We start from the raw sequence: 21,914 nt of genomic DNA on the forward strand, positions 1-21,914 counted from the left end.
TATTTATAGAAGTTTATCTAATATTCAAGATAGTAAAAACATAAAAAGGTATAAATAGGTAAGAGTAAATATATGGAAACGAGTATGAGAATTCAACAAATACTCATTATCCTATTTATAGAAATAGGTTGATAAAAAATATATAAATATGATAATTAATTTACAAATAAAATTAATTGACTGAACATATACTAATTATATGTCTCATTATCATATTTAATAAGATTTGTAGCATATTATATTCATAATTATAAATATTATGGCACAATATTTAATAAGATTTTTAAATTGAATATGAGTTACAATGATGATTCCACCTCGTTCTCAATCTCATACCCCTCCCTATATTCATCTATATCTCCTATACTCACAATTCATTAAGCAACCTAATATAAACACACATACACTTTTTTAAGGTTACGTTCAAATGACGTATTATCAATTTCATTGAATCAAATAACTTTTAGACCTCATATTTTATTATTTTTACTCTTTTTTAATATATTTTATTTATTATTTATCTTTTTTGACATGAAAATATTTATGAATTTCAAGTGTTGAACTGTGCTAATAGGTAATATAAAAAAAATCTTTAATTTTTCCTCTGATCTATAATTTTTGTTTTATTTGAAAAAAAAAATTCTCGTTACAACAATTTTTATTATCTCTACATGATTCAACTATTTTGATAATGGAAAAAATTTCTTATATCTTTAAGTTATTTTCCATTTTATCATATTTGATTATAAATTTTTTTTCATTTGTGCTATTTCGTTTAATAGTGCATCAAAATCATTTATAAGATACACATTTTATCATTATTACTTCTTTTTAATGTTTTTATTTGTAATGTATTCTTATTATCTAAAAAAATTATTCTTTATAAAATTATTTTTATTTCTAACTCATTTTCACAAGTGTAATTTTACTATTATAATTGTATAAAAATGTTTCATTTTCTATAATATAATAATTCAATTTCGTTAATTCAAATCTTGTTTATTACCCTCCAATACAAATTGAAATTCAAAATATGAAATGTTTATGTCTAAATTTAAATTATTATTAGTTTAATAATTTTTTATTATGTAATTTTTTTAAATGGTATTTTCTTTTACAATATATTATTTTATTTTAAAAATTGTAAATGGTTACAGTTATGGATAACAAAAATACATTAATTTACTAGTATTTGCTACATTAATTTGTATTTTGAATATTTATTATCTACAAGTTTTTTAATATCCCACGGATCATGAGGTATCTATTACCTACAAAAAGTTAAAATTAAAATTAAAATTAAATTTTATTAAGTTAAATTTAATTAAAATTAAAATTTATTTTATTTTATTGAATTAAATTTAATTAAAATTAAATTTTAATCTATATTTAATTTATATTATATTTTATATTTTGTTTTGTAATTTTATTTTAAAAATGTATACAATATATTTTTTAAAATTTTATTAGATATTTAAAATATTTATGAGTATTTTTTAAAGAATATTCAATAAATAATATAACAAAAAGTAGATGAATCTTTTTTTTCTAATCGGATTGAAAGTAAGACTCTCACTCACCGCATTACCACCCTAGTTACCATTGTTACCATGTTTATCATTATTTTGAGTCTTTGTATATATTTTTTTATATGTTTGAGCAAATTCATGGCATTAAGTACAGTAATGATCAATTAATTCATGCCATTATCATCCGTATTTAAAACGTTTAGGATTAAATATTTAATGCTTTGATTGAAATAAGTAAAGTCTTCATTAATATCAAATTCAATATAAAGCCTTTCATTAAATATAATTGTTAGATTAGAAAAGTAATATGGAGAATGATAAAGAGTAATGAAAAATAAAATAAAGCAATTGAGAGGGGGAGAAGGCATCGAGATGGTATCAGAAAGATGGTAAATGTAACAAAAATAAGTTAAATTTTGATGAGTGTATTTTCAGAAGGAAAAACAATGTGTCTTAATAGATAACTTAAAGTATTTCATTTTTCTTTAGTTAGAGTATTTTCCAACTACTTTTACAAATTTTTCAACCAAATTCTTCAAAACAAAAATTATGATAAAAAAACTAAATAAAAAATTTATTAAATTAAAATAATTAAAGAAAATAAAATAAATAATAAAAATAAATTAAGAACCAAAATAATAAAAATTATAATTATGTTTTGCATAATATAAATTTGATAAAATTGTGGTAATTAAATTAATACTATTAAATCATAGTAACTTTAATATTGGCAAGATAGTTACTACTAAAATAAAAAGAATAAAATAAACTCTAAGCCTTATATATATATATATATATATATATATATATATATATATATATATATATATATATATAAAGTTGGTATAATATTATTTCATAAGTTATTATTATCAAATTTAACTAAGTTAAAACATATTATCACAATTATCAAGAATATATCATAAGATGAACTAGATTTATTATGTCATCTCTTATTAGATTTTTCCCTATTTTTATCCCTTAAACTCAATCTTTTTATTCTAAACCTTGACTCAATGTGTTACTTTTAGAAAAAAATGATAATTTATTTTAACTATTTTCTTGTATATAAAAAAGATATTCACACTTAGAAAAAGAAATCGAAAATGGTTTTAATTAAAGATTGGCTTTAAATAAAGTAGGATTAAGATGAAAAAAAAATTAAAAAAACAATTAGGATACAATTAAAGATAAAGTAAAAATTGGATTTCAAGATTAAAATTTATGAAAGAATTAATATATTTTGTGCAAACAGATTTTTTCTGTAATTTACTTTTCAAACATTAAATTATTTTCAATCAATCTTCATCAATTATTATTTATTATTATTCTAATATAATATTATCGTTAAATAATAATGTGATACTTTTTTTTACGGAAAATATTATTTAATAATGTGACACCTACACATAATAAGTTTAGATCAACTACATTTTTAATTCATATCATTACAGAAAAACATATAGCCCCTTAGTAACCTTTTAACCAGATTTTACTCGAAAATGCATTATTATACACACACACATGTATATATATATATATATATAGGGTTAAATATGTTTTTAGTCCCTAAACTATTGACCGTTTCTGGTTTTCGTCCCTCTTCCAAAGTAAGGTACAATTTAGTCCTCAATCTTTAAAAAGCGTTCGTTTTAATCGAAAAAACGAACGTTTTGAGGACTAAAACGAGGACTAAAAACAAAATTTTGAGGACTAAAACGAACGTTTTTCTAAAGAATGAGAACCAAATTGTGCCTTACTTTGGAAGAGGGACGAAAACCAGAAACGACCAATAGTTTAGGGACTAAAAACATATTTAACCCATATATATATATATATATATATATATATATATATATATATATATATATATATATATATATATTTCGTCTTTTATAATTTTATTATCTATTACTTTATACAAAGAAAATATTCATGTTAGAAAAATTGTTAAACAAAGCTCAAAACTTTGTAATTTAATAAAATTTAAGAAAAAATTTTAATCAAGACTTCATTAGTCATTCCACTATCCTTTGTAATTTTTGTATTCAATCCGTTAAGTATAATGTGGATAATTTTTTTTTTGGATTTATTGTTTATACTAGTGGATTTAATTATATGTTTTAGATTAACAAGTAGAATGAGAGAAGAATATAAGAGTTTAGTAAAAAATATAAGTGATATATTCAAGATAAAGTATGAATATTTTATTATTTTATTATTTAGATATTGTTTCGGTTATAGGGCTGAGTCATTAAATACCTTCACAATTTTTTCTTTTTCGTTGTCTGGTCTTGTTTCTTGGGTCTCTTGTCCGCCAATCCGGCCGGGGTATACCTGTTAAAGGTACTCCGATGTCAAAGTCAGTAATTGAAGCGTTCGTTTATCTAATACGACAATGACAGTAATAAATACACAGTAATTGCCTCCACCTACCTTTTACTGTCCTACCTTTTACTGTTGACTTATATTTATAGTTTTTGGGCATGGACTTAAGATTAGTGATATTTTAATCTCGGCTCAATCCCAGTTTAATATCCTTAAACATGATTTACCTTAATCTTCTTAACATTAATCATTTGGGCTTAGGAAGCTGGCCGTCCTGGCTGGTCATTTTGCCTTCTTTATGCCGTCCGGTCATGTGAAGTTTGTGAGGTGTGACGACCGTCCCATCATATGGTATAGATACAAAAACTATAAATAGAAAAAAAAATCTGACTATTCCAATTTCATTTCAAACAAATTAATATATTTTTAAAATATTTTTTCTTTATTTTTTTATTTTCTTTATGTTTATGAAGGATATGTTACGTTTTTTAAGATCAAAGCTCACTTTAAAAATTATGGTGAATAATAAAATAACCTTGTTTGATCATAATTTATTTTGGAATAAGTTTCTTTTTGTCTTTTTCTTTAGTTGGTTTTGAAAAATTTGACATGAATGGAGTGTGAGTTAGGCTGGATAGAATTTGGGCAAATCCTCCAACCCATTAAAAAATATTGGATTGGGTTTCTACTTTTCTTTTTTTTCTTTTTATATATGTTAAACTCGATGAAAGATAACTTACTCTTGAACAAGTTAAATTGGATTGGTCAAAATTTTGAAAAACTTTTTTTAAATTGTAACTTTTAAATATCAATATGATTAAAAAATAACACGCAAAAATTAATCAATTTAAATTAATAAACATAATATTTATTTATAACACAAGTATAAACATAAGTAATGAACTAGATCTCAGATCACCAATACTAAATTCATCACTCAATTTGTGTAAGAGTTAGTTAGTTGGGATTGAATTGAGTTTAACTAATCATAACTAAAACTCAATCTAATATATTGGATTGAATATTGGGTAACCAAACCAATAAAGACTCTTACATATGAATTAAGGGTATAACATGTGGTCCTTCTAAGTTTTAGGACAAAAATGAATATTTGGTAAGAGAAGTTGGAAGTTTAGCCTTATATTTAAACAAATTTTAACAAGAGAAACTTTTATGGCGTTAGTAATACCTTAGAGTAAATAATAAGCAGTGTGACAGTTACTCGACACGTTTGGGAAGAAGAGGTTGAATGACTTTATTATATACATAAAAAATAGTGGAAACCCTGAAACGAAATGTAACGAGTTGATTACGGTTTGGATGGAATAGTAACAGGAGTTGAAAGAATGTAAAAAGGAGTGATACTGAAACGTCTAATCGTATATGAGTTGGTGGTGGCAGATGCACATTATGACAGCGCAGAAAAGAGAAATGCGCCATGCATTTCATTTCTTTTCTTTTTACCTGTCAAAGCACCACAGAAAAGAAACTACGATGAAGTGTGTCTAGTGTAGACGAAATAACAGTGTTTTTGAGGAAGGTGTGGAAGCGTCCAGTGGAGAGAAAAAAGGTTCTGCGGGCAAATGAAAAAGGGTGCCGAAGTCGTTAACGTCTTTTCCTTGTTCCACTTTTTTTCCATTATGGAGTTAAAAGTGGAGGTGCTTTCGTCCTCAGTGCTACAGTCTTCACTCTTCCATTTTCTCTGATGCACAATTATTAAACAAAAAACTACTGCTCTCTTTCCACTCTCTTCTTTCCAACACTTTTGACCAAATAACTCAACACCTACTCTCTTTTTGTTTCCAACACTACAAACAAAATAAAAAATTAAATACAACCTAAAAATTAAAAAACGAGACAAAATTTTAAATAAGAATATTTTGATAGTTTATCATATTTCTCAATTAATTTAATCTTTTTTCATTCTATCCTATAAGAGGATTCATTAAAAAAGTTTCTACTCATCTTTTTCAAATTTTTTTAATGAAAACAGTATCATTTTTCACTCTTTTTTGTCTTTTTCTTTTCTGCTCTTCCCACTCCAAAGAAAGTAATGTGCATGGAAGGTTGAGGTTGCTAAAAACAAGTGCACCGTTTATTGCATGTGAATGGAGGCGGAAAGTTCGGTTTTTGTACCAGTTAGTTTGCTGCATTTGACTGTTATTATTGGACTCAATCTCGGCTGCTGCTACTGATAGCATAATGAACCCTGTCGGTGCCAACAGTATTATTATTCATATATTGACCAATTAAACCGACAAATAAAATAATCTAAACATAATTTCGCAATCATAAAATATTATCTTCCTAAATTACTCTAAAAAATAATTCTTTTTAAAAACTATCATTATGAGCTAAATAAATTAATAAAACAAAACAAAAATAACATAAATTTCATATCACATTTCGTCTAACCTACAATGATTAACTAAAGAATTTATAAAAAAAAGAACGGAGATACAGTAAATTTTCACTTAAATCACTTTCCCAATGCAGCTCCAAAACATAACAGAGCCAAACTGCCATGATAAGTAGGATAATCCATAGTGTATATTTTAATGCAGACTCGAAACTTTTAATGTGAAGAGAGGATGAAGAAAGAATACATGATCGTGATCCAGCTGATATGTCGCTACTGAATGTAAAACCTCAGTCCCTTGTAGTGTCTTCTATGAATTGTGTTGCCATGTTGTGTAAGGAATGAAACAAGGGAAAAAGCAATTAATGAAGAACTATATAAAAAAATTGTCATGCTATTTAAGCTTGAAGGTTCTACACGCTGCATGCAACAGCTTCTTTATCCAGATTATCGTAAAATGAGGTTAGTTTAGTTATAGCAAGTGCTTCACCGAAGAGTGATGCCCTCGTAGATCTTGTTATGCGGACTTCAACATAATCACCAACCACAGGATTTCGCTTTGTATTAACGTCTTCTCTATCTGTGATTGGCATGTTGAGAAACAACACACGATGACCCTTGTCACTCTTGCCCATAAGCTCAGTATGTGGAGCTCTTTTATTGGGTCCTTCCACTAACACAAGCTGTGTGGTTCCAATCTGAGAGTCAAAACACTTCCCTGTGCTCTCGCGGAAAGTCTCAATTAGTTCAGCCAGCCTCCTCTGTTTAATTTCCTCAGGAACATCATCAACATAATTTCTGTGGGCATGAGTTTTCTCCCTCATGCTATAAGCAAACATGAATGCCATATCATAACTAACAGCATTTACCAGAGTCAACGTCTCAGAGTGTTCCTCCTCTGTTTCTCCACAAAATCCTGTTTAAATTGCAAAAATTTCACAATCAGAGGCTAGTTTCTTATGCAGTTAAATATAAGTGGTAAAGAAAAAAGTACAGGATAATAACTAGGTTTTGAGAACTACAACTACATAATTAAACGATCCATGAGTGCATCGTTCATATAGCATGAGTAATACAACAGCAACATCAGCCTTATTTTATAGAGTAAGGTCGGCTACATGGATCACACATCAGCGTAGGCACAATTGTAAAACCAAGTTCTCAAGAATAAACCATAAATTCCTTTCAATAATTTTCTGCAGTATTCTTTTAACAATTTCATAGGATAAACAACCATGTGAAACACCATCAACAATTCCAAAAAGAAACATATATCATGTACTGGTGGTATGACACTACTCAATAGCACAGAATTTGGTCATGATGTTTGCAAATAAAGATTTTACCTGTCCCATTTATTTTGTTGAGAAAAATTATTGAATAAGTGTTTAATAATTAGTTACACCTACTTGAATAAATAAGATTGAGGAAAAGCACTGTATTCAACCTACACTGTTGTGCTTTTTATTAATGTATATATAATAGTTATAAAATATGCAAAGGCATTTATCTCAAACCCTAACCCCAAAATTGAGTACATACAAAAGAAATAATAATAAAATAACATTACATTTTAACACTCTCCCTCGAATTGGAACATATAATTGGAACATATAGGTCATATGCACATTGTAACATATAAACTGACTCCTTAGAGATTCAGTTAGAGTGTCTACAAGTTGTTAATTAGAATTGACAAGTTTAGTAATAATATCCTAAGACAACAACTTCTCTCCAATTCAATCTTTATACATTTAGTTGTCCCATGAAACACTAGACTGGGAGCTATATAAGATCTGCTTGATTGTCACACTACAACTTCACAGCTCATCTTCTCAAAAGTTTCAACTCCTAAAAAAGTTATTCAATCCACACCAGTTCACATGTAACTACGGCCATAAATCTATATTCAACTTGTACACTAGATTTGGCAACAACACTTTGATTTTTATTTTTCCAAGACACGAGATACAAGATTCTCTGCAAGGAATAAATAATATCTTGTGGTAGATCTCCATAAATGCGTAGGTTAGACCAATCTGCATCACTATACCCTAAGACTTAAATGTTTCCCTTCTTCTCGTACAGCAATCCTTGCCTTGGGGTCCCTTTTACATTACTAAGAATGTAAATCACAACATTCTAGGGAGGGGTTTTGCATGAATTGACTCACAACTCCCATTGGATAAGAAAGATTATGATAGGTTCCTAGATTGGAAACCTATCTACAATGCACTAACACACACGGAAAGAAGTATAAACACCAGAAAAGAAGTATAAACTGTATATTTTCTATTCAGTATAGCAATGCACAGCCAAAACAACCTCCAAGAGAGCCAAATTCTCTCTCCACAGGATAAACGTGATCTGGTCTATACAATATATCAATTAAAACGTAAAGTATCACTCACATACATCAGCTCTTATATAGGAGCTTTATTTCCCGCCCGAATTAACAATACAGTTATAACTGCCTAACACCTCTCCCCCTCTTTATTCCCTTTTCTCTTCCTTACATAAACTATCCATACTCTATCAGATTAGGTCTTGTTACAATGAGATAAATTAGTTTTCCCACCAACCTCCCTTATCTCTCTAGGTTTGAGAAAATTTCACCTTGGTCTCTCATTAACTTTTGATTTGAGCCTGTATGACTATCAATGAGCTTGTAATTTATCATGCCTATCTCTTTCACAGTATCAAAAGCATATTTTCTTTGTGAAACAATAACACCTTCTTTTGATTACGCTACTTTAACACCAAGAAAATATATTAGATAGCCTAAATCTTTGGTTAGAAAATGGTTGAATAAATGCTTTTTTAATTAAGCAATTCTAGTGATATAATTTCCTATAATAACAATATTATTAACATATACCATAAGATAAACACACACAAGAGGAGTACTACAATAAAACACTGGAGTTCAAGTAGGATGAATCTTAACCTCATCTACAACCTATAGGCTTCTTACCAAGAAGGGGGACAAACTCACAAGTGCCAATGTGTTCAAGTGCATGCCTTTTGCCAATCATTGTTTGTCACCATCCAAGGTGATCAAGAATCTTATGAACATTGTTAGAAAGAGTAATGGCAGACAAGGAGACAAACAAAAATAACTTCAAAAGTTACAAATAAGATATGAATTATAAGTAGATTGAATACCTTTTCTAAGAGAAATAGGTCAAACATGATTACAGTCAAGAGAAGAAGATAGGGTGAAGGATCCATGGAATGGGAATATAGTGGTGGAGGAATTAAATCACGTGAATATTGAAGCGAGGATGACCAAGTTATTTACGCTAGTAGGTGAGAAGAGGTGGTGGAACAATGTTATTTGACACCCTAAGTTTGAGTTTGAGAGGAACAAAAATAATGACCGAATCACATGATGGTAAAGGAAGGACTTGTTGAACAGATGAAAAATGTTCCATGGGGAACAAGGAAAAAGGTGAGTCCTCAAAAAAGGTAATTGCAGCAAACATATAATACCTTTTGGTAAAGGGAGAGTAACGTTTATACCTTTTTTGAAGGCAAGAACATCCTAAAAAGACATACTCTATAGCTTTTGCAATAAGCTTTTCAAGACCCAAAGAGACATTATGAAAAAAATAAGTACATCCAAATACACATGTATGGAGAGACAAGATATAGATGGTCATTCGGAAAATTATAGATTGAGGAACTTTATTTTCAAGATAGGAAGAATTCATCCTATTGATTAAGAAACAAACAATGAGGACTACATCTCCCCAATGTAGGAATGTTGTATCCAACATTAGAAAGCATGCATTTTCAATAAGATGTCTATTGTTCATCTATGTTGTACCGTTTTGTTGTGGACTGATGTAAAATTCGCTTAGAAGATAAGAATGAATGATACATGACAGAGAATATTCCTTAGCTTTGTCACTTTTAAGAATTTTAATTATCTTTCAAAATTGGTTCTTAATTTCATTGAAAACATAAATATGGATAATGAGTTGTGCTCCTCGAGGAGAACCTAACTTCTTCCACTGGAATGAAAATGGCGATGATGGTGACAGAGAGCAATGGTGATGTCAATGATGATGCCTGTGACAATGGCAAACATTACCAACGACAATGAAGGACAAGACAGAGCAAAATTGTACCCACTCTGACACCAACTTGAATCAATAAGATGGAGGGAAAGTTGTGTGTTTAACCTACATTGTTGTTTTTTATTGATGTAGATATAGGAGTTACAAAATAAGGTAAAACACTTACCTTAAACCCTACCCTACCCTAAAGCTGGGTACATACAAGAGAAACAATAATAATAAAATAACATTACTTTTTAATACACCTCTAGCAGATGTACACTAGATGGGCTTATGAAAACAATGAGTAAATTGTGTATTCAAACACAAACAAAGCTACTCCCCAATTTGACAGAATATTGTGGCAAATAGTGCAAGTTCCCAATACACTGTAGGAAAAAATTTTAAAATGGGTAAATTGAACACAAATGCCACTCCTCAGAAACAAAAATAAATTGGCAAAAGTTTGCAAATAAAGATTTTATTAGCTCCTTTCATTTTGTTGAGAACAAATTATTGAAGGAATGCTCAATTATTTGAGAGATGCAAATTATACAACTCCAGAAGATGAACACCAGATGGGTTTATAAAAATTCAAGTAAATTGTGTATTCTGAAGCTGAATTGCTTGAGAAAATAAACTAGATTTCCTAAGAATAAAATATCATCAAATACAACAAGATTATAAAATGAAAGGAGCTATAAATGAGAAACTCCAGCACTCATCTGCTGAAATTAAGGTTCTCCAATTGTAAATGGTCAAATTAAGGAATAACAAAAGAAAGTAAAAAAATAAAAGGCAGGGAAAATTAATTAAAAAAAACATATTACCACAAATGAAATCACTGCTCAAAGCCACATCTGGAATAATACTCCGGATCTTTTGCACAAGTTCCAAGTAAGCCTCTCGGGTATATCCTCTTCTCATTCTCTCCAGCACTTTGCTACTTCCAGTTTGTGCAGGTAAATGTATCAGTTTGCATATATTATGTCTGTCTCGCATTAGATAAAGCAACTCATCTGGAAAATCCTTAGGGTGTGGAGAAGTGAATCTGAATCGCATCTCAGGAAATTCTGAGGACAATCGATCCAGTAGATCAGAAAATCTTAAGCCCATTTTTTTTACCTTAGCCATACTAGAAAACCCTTCACTAAGTTGCCAATTCGACCCCGATTCAACCTCTATCTCACTCCCAGATGCATCGTTGTAGCTGTTCACATTTTGGCCAAGAAGCGTTACCTCCTTAACACCCTCTTTCCAAAGTTCCGCTACCTCTCTCACAATGGACTCCACCGGACGTGATCTCTCTCTGCCTCTGGTGAAAGGAACAATACAAAAGGAGCACATATTATTGCAACCTCTCATCACTGAGACAAATGCAGTAACCGAGTTCTTGGAGATTCTAACAGGATTAATATCAGCATAAGTCTCCTCAAGTGAAAGGAGAGTATTGATCCCTTTCTGACCATAGTCAACCTCCTCAAGTAAGCGCGGCAAATCCCTATAAGCATCAGGCCCGCATACCACATCAACCATTTTATCTGAATCAAGTATCTTCTCCTTTAACCTCTCAGCCATACATCCCAAAACCACTACTTTGGGAGGGCGCAGAGACTCTGCTCTTCCAGTGGCAACATTGCTCTTCCAATGCCTCTTAAGAAACCAAAAGTAATTAAGCCTCTGCCATACTTTCTGTTCTGCGTTTTCTCTAATGGCACAGGTATTGATGAATATTATTTCTGCACTCTCGGGAACACTCACAATTTCACTGTAACCGGCTTTTTTCATTATAGAAAGAACGATCTCCATATCATTAACGTTCATTTGACATCCATAAGTCTCATGATATATTCGACCAGTGGGAGGCACTTCAGCATCTGGCACAAGGCTACCCACACAAAAAAACAAATAACGAGTAAATATATTTCATCCCGAAACCCCAATCCATCCAATCTAAAATTTGCAATTCTGCAAAGACGATACAGGGACAAAAATTACGTCTTTCCCATGAACATTCTCATGTCATTCTTCCCCAAGTGACGACCAATAATATTAAAAATGAAAAAAAAAAATCGTCTTTTCATTCAATTCATCGAAACTGAAGTGAATCCGAAATACCCACCAAACAAAATAAAATAAAATTCCTGTAATAATAAAAAGAATAAAGTGGTGGCGCTGTTTGCAATCGCAACAAAAAACTCACCGGGGTTGAGCTTCGGAAGCAGTGAGCGTGGCTTGAGGGATGAAATGGTGGCGGAGAGTGGCGGAATGAGAGAAGGTTCTGGAAGCGATGATGAGATTGAGAGGGCGAGAGCGTGGCGATGTGGTATATGGGTGTGGAGAAAAAACATTGTACTGGTGTTTGTGTTTGCGTTTATGGTGGAAGATTGTGAAAGTGGCAAAAGAAGATGGGCGATGAAGTTTGAAGCGCTGAGCTATGTGAGGTTGGTTGATGACGGAGGACAGTGAAGAAGCCATGTCTCTCTTTCACTCTCAGTTGGGTTCTGTGTTGAATTCGCCCTGTTATTGGGTCGGATAGGGTCCTTGCGGTCACAAAACCATTTTCATTTTCATTTTTCGCCCTATCATCGAAAACCATGAAATCACCCTATAATGTGATATTAGATTATGTTAAAACGTGCTTAACATTGTCTTGCCAATATATTTATAATTAATCATTTTCCCCTTCATTATTCCTGGCCAAATTAAACTATATTTAAAAATAGAATAATGATTATATAGTTTACAACTACTCATATTCTCTTATATTAATAAAAAAGAGAAAGATGTTACTTCTCTGGTTTCATATGCAATTTTAGATTTAAAAAAATTCTGATTCACTGATCTTGTCATTTTTCCGTGAAGATTTAACTTTTAATTTCTTATTTATCTATAAATTAATTGCTCTCTGTTTCTCTCCCAAATAATCTATGCCATATCTAAATACAAGTAATGCAATTACGGAGGATAAAAATATTTCAGTAAAATTATTTAAAAGTAATAATATATTTAATGTTATTACCCTTCTGGAAAAACGTAAAGCTTGAATAATTTTGGACGGAGAAAGTATTTCTTCCTGAAAAATGATAATTAATTATGACCAGTTTAGGAAAAAAATACATTTTCTTTGAAGGATATGAAGACAATATAAAATGAAATATAATATATTGTATTTGTTATTTAGACGAGTTTTGCTTCCCACACCTATAATGCTACTGCACCCCCACAATAAATATCGAAAAGATCAAAATACCCTTAACTATAATTTTACTCTAACTATTAGTTTTGTGCGTTTGCATGAGGGAGCTGCTCTCCACCATTGCTTCCGTTGAATTGCCACCGAGTCACGAATCGCCGCCGCCACCAACCACTGAATCGCCACTTCCTACCACTGCACTGTTCTTACCCAAAAACAGGTGAGTTCGTATTTCTTTTCAGTTCAAAAACGTATTTTCCGGAACAACAATCGGGAACATTATAGAACTTTAGAGGTGCAGTTAGCAATTATGGGGTGTAGAAAGAAAACGCTTAATTAGACTTAATTATACCGAATTCGATCACCAAGTATAATTCAAATATTATATTAAGTCATTTTTTAAAAATATTTTTTGTTTCGAATAAATAAAATAAATATAATGAGTTTTTAATCAAAAAATTTACATGTGTCATTATAATGATGATTGTTGTAATGTACTATGATTTTATATATTTTATTTTTATATTTAAAAAAAAACATGGTACCAAAAATTAAATTTAAAATATAACTACAAATTTATAAATATTAAAATAAATTGTGTTAAATCAAATGTTCATAAAATATATTATTTATATATGACTGTAATGACCTATTTTATTCAAAATTAATTATTTAATATTATCGTTTAATTCAAACTAACTTGATCTTGTACTCAACATATATAAAAAATGCGCGCTTTAAGGCAAATAGAGAGGTTGATATCAACATGTTTGAAAAAGTGGTTTTCTGAAATATATTTTTATAAGGAATTTATTTTAAAGCGAGAAAAAACCAATTAAATATATTTATTAAAAAAGACATTGTAATTTACTACTTTTAATGTTCTATATTTTTATTAATATATAACATTACATTATTTTCCACCCTGTCAATACGAATAGGATATTCTAATCAAACTCGTAATTTACATAGTTGATGTCTTGAGAGTATAAGTTTTTTAAAGGATAAGATCCTTAAAGAAAATCAATAAACTTGAGCTAGATTAGAAGACATGTGATACAAGGAACATAAAATCAACTTATTGTTATTGTTATGCTTGATTTATAAGTAAAACTAACGAAAACATGTGAGACAGCCAAAACAAAATCAACTTATAATGTCTTCCCTAAGTTTTGCAACATGCAAACAATAGTTAGAAATAATTGTATAAATTTAACATTTAAAGTGATATTATTCTTTTATTTATCTATTTTTTACATTTCTCTTTTATTTGATTATCTATTATTTACATTTTCATTTATATACCTATTTATCTATTTATGCGGCAACTTAATCTGGATTGGTAGAATCCAACCATTTCAACCTTACAATTCTAAGTTAAATTGTAATCTTTATTAGTAATATTTTATTTTTTATTACATATTTTAAAAAATTTAATATTATTTTTACCTTTTTTAGTTCCGTTCATGGCGGGGTGGAGTAACAGTTGTAGTGTTGAACTGAGATGAGTCGCCGCTTTATTATACTTTAACATCTTTATTATTTTATATATCCATCATATATTTAAATATATTATTATTTTATTTTAATTTTTCATTTATAGTTATATTATTACTATTTAAATATAACTTTGTGTTGCTTAAAACATAGTTAGATAATTGTTAAAAAAGGTAATTATCAACAAATAATTATTTTTCCAAGTGCCTTTTCTTCATTCTATTGTAGAGAAAAAGGGATTATTCAAACACAATTATCATAAAAAAAATTAAAAAGTATGTTGGGAGTTTCAATATTTCATTAAACGCTTTATATTTAATTATTTATTAATATTTTAACACTGAATCCATTTATATATAAAGAATGTTTTTATTTTTAGGATTAAATATGTTTTTAGTTCTTAATCTATTTAGCGAATTTGTTTTTAGTTATTCTTTCTGGTAATTTTTTTGGCAAACATACCAAATTGTTCCAACTAATACAGTGGATAAGTAAAAGTATCGTTCTCCCAAAGGACTTGTGCAACACAACAATTTTTCCTTTTATAACTCAATTAGACATCAAAATGCACAAAACAACACAAGAAACTCCTTTTGGTATTTTATTAAATAGTTGGTTCGTTGGAATTGGGTTTCATGAATCATATGAATATAAAACTATGTTCAATATTTCATTACTTCATTTAAACATTCAGATCAAGTCATACTAGTTCTAATTCCTTAGCAACTAGTTCTAAATTAATATATTAAAATGATAACCCCTTAGTCAATCTAACTTACAAATTTGCATTAAGTCTGATGTTAAGAATGAGTTATTGAGTCTATCCCTAGATCCCAAATCACTTAAGTGCTCTATCTACGTTCATGTTCAAAGTTATTTTCTAGTAATCAAAGACATTCAAATAACATTATATTTTTCATACAATGATAATAAATTTAAGAAAGAGCATATGAACGAACAACGATATATTGAGGAGGAAAATTACATTAGAGTGAGTTCATTACATCCAATCCCAATGAAGGATTTAACGACTCCTAGTCATCTAAAACATACACGTTTGAAGCAATCCTTGCAACAATGGTGTCTTGATGCTTGAAGTAGTCTCCGGAAGTTCCTGAGATATTTTCGTTTCTTTTGCGGAACTTCTGTCAGCAGCCTGTTTCTGTCTTTCTGTCACGTCTTTTAAACTCACTTAACTTCATTAATTGGCTCAGCGCACATGTACTGGTGCGCTATGCGAATTTTCTTAATTGTTGCACTTTAACTGATGTTATTCGCTCAGCGCACAGGTACTAGTGCGCTATGCAGATTTCTTTCTTCTGGCAGTGCGAATTTTGGCTTTCGCTTTGCGAAAATTGGCTGACAGAGTTTAAATAATACACCCTTTCCTGTACAATATTTTACATAACAATCTACTACCTATTACAATTTTTCAATGAGGAACAACATGAATAATTACAAGATTGAGCTCATTTATAAGTGTAAAACAACTCTTTTCACACTTATCGCTTTCAAAGTAAGGTATATTTTAGTCCTTCTCCTTTTGGAAACCATAGTTTTTCGTTCTAAAAAACCAACTACGTTAAAAAAAACTGAGCTGGCTAACGGTAGAGTGTCATGTCATTTTTTTTTCTGACAGAGTCAATCTATCTCTCATCGTACGGTAATGACCGAACGGTATTGCTAATGGTCGAACGGTTATGATGACTGAATGATGATGGTGACCGAACGATATTGGTAATGGCCGAACAATTATGACGACGAAATGATGATGATGGCCGAACGATAGTGGTGATTGAATGATGATGGTGACCGAACGGTAGGGGACAAATTAACTCCGTGTTAGAAAAAAAATGACATGACACTTCACCGTTAGCCAGCTTAGCTTCTTTTTAACGCCGTTATTTTTGAAGGACGAAAAATTAAGGTTTCGTGGAGGATGAGGACTAAAAACAAATTTGCTTGATAGATTAGGGACTAAAAACCCTTGTTTTTATGTTTATATTTTTTTCAAATTCATTTTTTAAATTAAAATAATTATTTTATTAATTTTATTTTTTAAATTATCGTTTTTGTAGTATTATTGATATTTTTAATTTAATATTGGGTTAAATATGTTTTTAGTCCCTAAACTATTGGCCGTTTCTGGTTTTCGTCCCTCTTTCAAAATAAGGTACAATTTGGTCCTCAATCTTTTCGAAACTTTGGTTTTAGTCCTCGAAAACTAACACCGTTAAATATGTGCTGATGTGTCTAACGTCTCTGTCCACGTGTTCTAACGTCTCTGTCCAGGTGTTGTTACAGCTGAAATGCAAAGTTAATCCAACATTGGTAAAGTTTGGTTTATTACTTTCACTGCAAAGTGTTGTCTGAAGGATTTGAGCAAAGACGAAGTGAAGGTTCAAGCTTGGATATCACCTTCTTCGGCATTGGTGGAGTTGGGCACGTAAGTTCATATTCGTCTCTGTTTTGGTTTAAAATGATGGATGGATTTGGGGATATAGGGTTTTGTTGAAGGGTTTTGGTTTCGAACTTGAGTTTCTTTGTTAATCACTTTTGAAGGGAAATGAAAGGTGATAGAGGAGGTTGCACACCAAGGAGCATAGGTTCTGGAATGTCCCAAACATGTGGATCCTCTCACTTAGCTTCAAAAAACTGTGGTTGTGGGGAAAGATTGTTGTTGTTGAAGGCAACTACATTGAAGAACAAAGGGAGACTATTTTATAGATGTAGAAATTGGGCAGTAAGTGAGAATAAAAGCTTTATTTATTGTGTTGAATATTGTATTGGTGATTTGTAATTTTCATTTGCAGAGTAATTCAAGCTGTAACTTCTTTGAATGGGTTGATGAAGGAGATTTCGAAATGGAAGGAAGCTTACAAAGGAAGAGTGAAGAAGTTGAAGTGTGTATTGAAAATGTTGTGTTGGATCTAAGGAAGAAGAAGGACAAGTTGAAGAAGAAATTAGAGGAAGAGAGAAAAAATTTCAAAATGATGTTGGTGTTTTTTGTATTGTCATGGGCATTAACAGCCATGTTTTGTATTCTGTTTGTGTTGAAGGTAAATTGTAATTAGATAGGTTGTGTTGTGGATGTACAAGCAAGTTTTAAATTGAATAAAACGTGGAAGTTCAGTTCAATTGTGCCCTGATGGTTGTGTTATGTGCATTTGTGTTATATAGTTTGCAAATATTAGCAGCTTTGACTACCAATTTAAGATGTTCAAAAAATAGTGTGGCAGAATGGAAGGTAATGTTCAAAAAAAGTGTGACAGAATAGAACCACAAAATCACCAAATTCTGCAACTTATCAGAAAAAGTGCTTAAAATTTGGGGGTTTAAATGTGAATTTTGCAGAAACGAGTTTGGAATGTTAATGTGATGATTTTAGCAACTTTGTTTTACCAAATTTGACATGTAGTAACTGCCAGCAGAGGCTAAAAGCTTGGAGATGAAAATATCACTGTATGAGTTGCTCTTTAGCACCAAAAGTGGTGGTTTAGAATGGCAAATGCGCAGAGGGACTAAAACCACAAACTGCCACCAAATTGTAGCTTGTTCCAGCAGCCAACAGAGGGACTAAAACCATATGGCATAAGTAAAACCAAAGCAAAGCAATTACAGACAGCAGAGGGACTAAAACCACTCAAATTTTTAAAATACCAGACAACAGCTTTAATTACTTTAAAAGCAATTACAACATAAGTAAAAGCAAAGCAAAGCAAAGCAAACAGCAGAGGGACTAAAAGCAAAGCAAAGTGGTCCATATTGATTAATAAAGAAGTCGTTCAAATAGTGGTCCCAGCATACTTTAAAGGGTTACAGTCACTACAAGACAAAAAAGTGGTCCACTACAGCCACTACTTTAATTACAACTTGATTGAGACCCTACAGCCACTACAAATTGTTTGAAATTACATCCTTCAATTACAACTTCCTTGAGACCCTACAATTTGTGCAGCCAATCTTGAGGATGCTCTTCTTGCCCCTTGACGCATAGTTGCAGATCCTCTAGCTTGTGATGTTGATGCAGCCCCAACCCCTGCATCTCTGGCTGATCTCCTTCCAGCTTGTGGTGCAGATGTAGATGCCCCCTTTCCAGCAATTGATGCAGCCCTTCCAGCTTGTGATGCAGATGCCCCCCTTCCAGCTTCTGATGCAGATGCAGATGCAACCCTTCTTGATGCAGATCCAGGTGTTGATGTAGAAGCCCCCCTTTTGTCCTATGAAAGGAGTAAGATAGTTAGATAACAAATAGTTGTAAATAAATGAACTTGTAAATAACATTACCAAGAAGATTTACCTTGCTTTTCTGGCTCTTTTTACATGTCCTTACATTGTGTCCATATGCATTGCAAGTGCTACATCTTATAGCAGTATTGGTCTTTGACAATTTTGCATGGCTGACATATTCATCAGCTTCTCGTCTTCTTAATTTTTTTGGCCTCCCAGGAGGTGTTTTGTAAATGGGAGGTAGTAGTTGTGGAGAGTTAGATGTAGGACAAAGTTGTTGTCCATTGATAGGACTTATAATTGGTGCATAACAAGTTCTATAGGCATCTTTCTTATAGTAAGGATGAACATAATTTTCTGGGTTTTCTGATTTGTAATGAATGGCAGCAACCGCATGTCTACATGGTATTCCTACCAAATCCCACAAGTAACAAGTACATGTGTGATTACTTAAATCAACAACAAATTTGTCCATGGTAAAGCCATGAGTTACTTCAAACTGTGAACCCCCTGCCCATACCGGAAGCCAATTCCCACTCTTTTCAACCTCCATATCCAATCTTTTCCTCGGTTTAGGCATAACATCACCAGGATATGAGTCAACTTTTTCTCTAAGGCTTGCAAACCTACTCATTATGTATGATCTAATCCATTCCATCATTGAAATTATTGGTTTGTCCCTTGCCATTAAAATAGTACTATTAAAGGATTCTGACAAGTTATTGATCAACACATCACACCTAGGATAAGCACTAAAAGCATGCTTACACCAACTTTTAGTTGGTATACCCATTAACCAATTAAAGGCATCAACATTCAGATTTTTTAACTCACCCATTTTTTTCTCCCATTCCTTATAGTATGTTGCCTTCGCAGCCCCCATCATGAGGTCTCTAATGAGCAAACCACCCCCAAATTTTTTCTTGTAATTGTTGTATAAATGGCGTAAACACAGCCTGTGTTCCACTCCATTCAAGATATCATCAAAAACTGACATTAATCCCTGCAACCATAATACACCAATAAGTATTACATAATCAAAATAAATTTCTAACTAAACTACATATTTTAATGTACCTTTTGCTGATCCGAAATAAAGATCCACCTTTGACAATCTATGCCTCCAATATCATCAAGCAGCTGTGTCAAAAACCACATCCATGTGTCTTTGCATTCTGTTTCTACCACAGCAAAAGCTAGTGGGAAATACTGGTCATTAGGGTCTCTTCCTACTGCAACTAACAACTGACCTCCATAACTTGTCTTCAAGTGACAACCATCTACACCAATAAATGGTCTGCAACTACCTAAAAACCCCTGCTTACAGCCCTCCAAACACATGTAAAATGACCCAAATCTTGGTTGCAGGGTGGGTTCGGGTTGATTCACCTTAATCTTGAAGGTCCCAACCTTCACTCTTAATAACTCAGCCACATAGTCAACCAGACGAGCATATTTTCGTTCTCCATCACCCATTAAACAATCCATTGCAATTCTCTTAGCTCTTCCAGCCTTCCAATGACTTATTCCAACACTATATGACTTTTGTATTTCATCTATGATTTGTTTCACTGTCATGCCTGCAACATTGACAAATCTGGCAACCAAAACCTGTGTAATCCATTCTACATTTGCACTTTTGCTACCAAAACCCCTTCCACACTTGTGCCGAACTAGAGTTTTGACTCTAAAGGTTTGCCTACTTCCTACCTTGCTAGCCATAATAACAAAACCACACCCCTTCTTACAAACTACCCTTACCCTCTTCAAATAATTCTTCACAAACTTAACTTCTTTTCCATTCAAAACGCTATGCTCCTGTACGACACTCTTAAAATCCTTCAAACACTTAAACTCCATTCCCAATCTAAATTTGAATCCCTTACTCATATCTTCTGCTTTATACTTTGGAAAGTGCCTTTTATTGTCCCTCACATCCTCATCACTATCTACATTTGAGGACAACTCTTCTGTATCATAAACTTCATTTATCTCATACTCTCCAACTTCTTCGTTAATGACAAATGCCCCCTCACTATCTACAAATTTGCTCCTAACACTTGTATTTTTGTTTTTCATTCTCTTCCACCTATCCAAAACTGGATTAATATTTCTTCTCTCTTCCTCCACCGTGACATTGTCCATCCCAAACCCATCATCACCATTTGCCATTCTCTCCTCTTCACTGTCATCAACATTTTGCACCCCTTCATCCTCAAGAACATTGCCCTCTTCATCTTCTTCTTCATCTTCTTCTTCATCTTGCTCTTCATCTTCTTCTTCACCTTCTTCTTCATCTCCCTCAACATTCCCCTATTCCTCTTGCTCTTCCACAATTTCTCCCTCAACATTCCCCTCTTCGTCATCTACTACCAAGTCTTCTACTTCAACATTTCCCTCCACCCCACCAATGTCTTCTTCATCCATAACAAACTCTTCCTCCATCTCCTGTACTCTTACTTCCTCTGCCTCCTCACCAAATGTAAGAAAAGTAATTTCCTCTGCCTGACTGGGTTGGCCATGTTGAACATAGATTTCAACTTCCTCCTTATTTGCCTCTGCATAGTTAGCCAACAAAATGGCTTCTCTGTCATCTGTCAGCGGTCTGAGGTTGTTCATTGCCTTTTGTTTGGAACCTTCCACCAAAGTTTGAACTCTCCACAGTACTTGAATTCTCTAACAAATCCCACAGCTTCAAAGTATGACCACATGTC

General features: G+C 31.7%; 3 protein-coding genes across 3 annotated transcripts; all 3 read right to left on the reverse strand.

Moving 5' to 3' along the window:
* Nucleotides 1-6,220: 6,220 nt before the first annotated feature.
* On the reverse strand, nt 6,221-12,852 carry LOC124834815 (Methylthiotransferase). Its single transcript, XM_047309609.2, has 3 exons — nt 12,481-12,852; nt 11,108-12,165; nt 6,221-7,132 (listed from the first exon to the last, which is right to left on the reverse strand). Exons 1-3 carry the CDS (start codon nt 12,753-12,755, stop codon nt 6,630-6,632), a joined length of 1,836 nt encoding a protein of 611 aa, XP_047165565.2. The 5' UTR covers nt 12,756-12,852; the 3' UTR covers nt 6,221-6,629.
* Nucleotides 12,853-18,890: 6,038 nt separating this feature from the next.
* On the reverse strand, nt 18,891-20,318 carry LOC148192056 (uncharacterized). The gene is made up of 2 exons (XM_088100335.1): nt 19,271-20,318; nt 18,891-19,190 (listed from the first exon to the last, which is right to left on the reverse strand). Exons 1-2 carry the CDS (start codon nt 20,195-20,197, stop codon nt 18,891-18,893), a joined length of 1,227 nt encoding a protein of 408 aa, XP_087956461.1. The 5' UTR covers nt 20,198-20,318.
* Nucleotides 20,269-21,372, reverse strand: LOC148192057 (uncharacterized). Its single transcript, XM_088099995.1, has one exon. The coding sequence runs from the start codon at nt 21,370-21,372 to the stop codon at nt 20,269-20,271; it is 1,104 nt and encodes a 367-aa protein (XP_087956121.1).
* Nucleotides 21,373-21,914: the final 542 nt, after the last annotated feature.

Source organism: Vigna umbellata, chromosome 10 (assembly GCF_029865625.1).
Source record: "Vigna umbellata cultivar VRB3 chromosome 10, Vumbellata_1.0, whole genome shotgun sequence".
NCBI lineage: Eukaryota > Viridiplantae > Streptophyta > Magnoliopsida > Fabales > Fabaceae > Vigna > Vigna umbellata.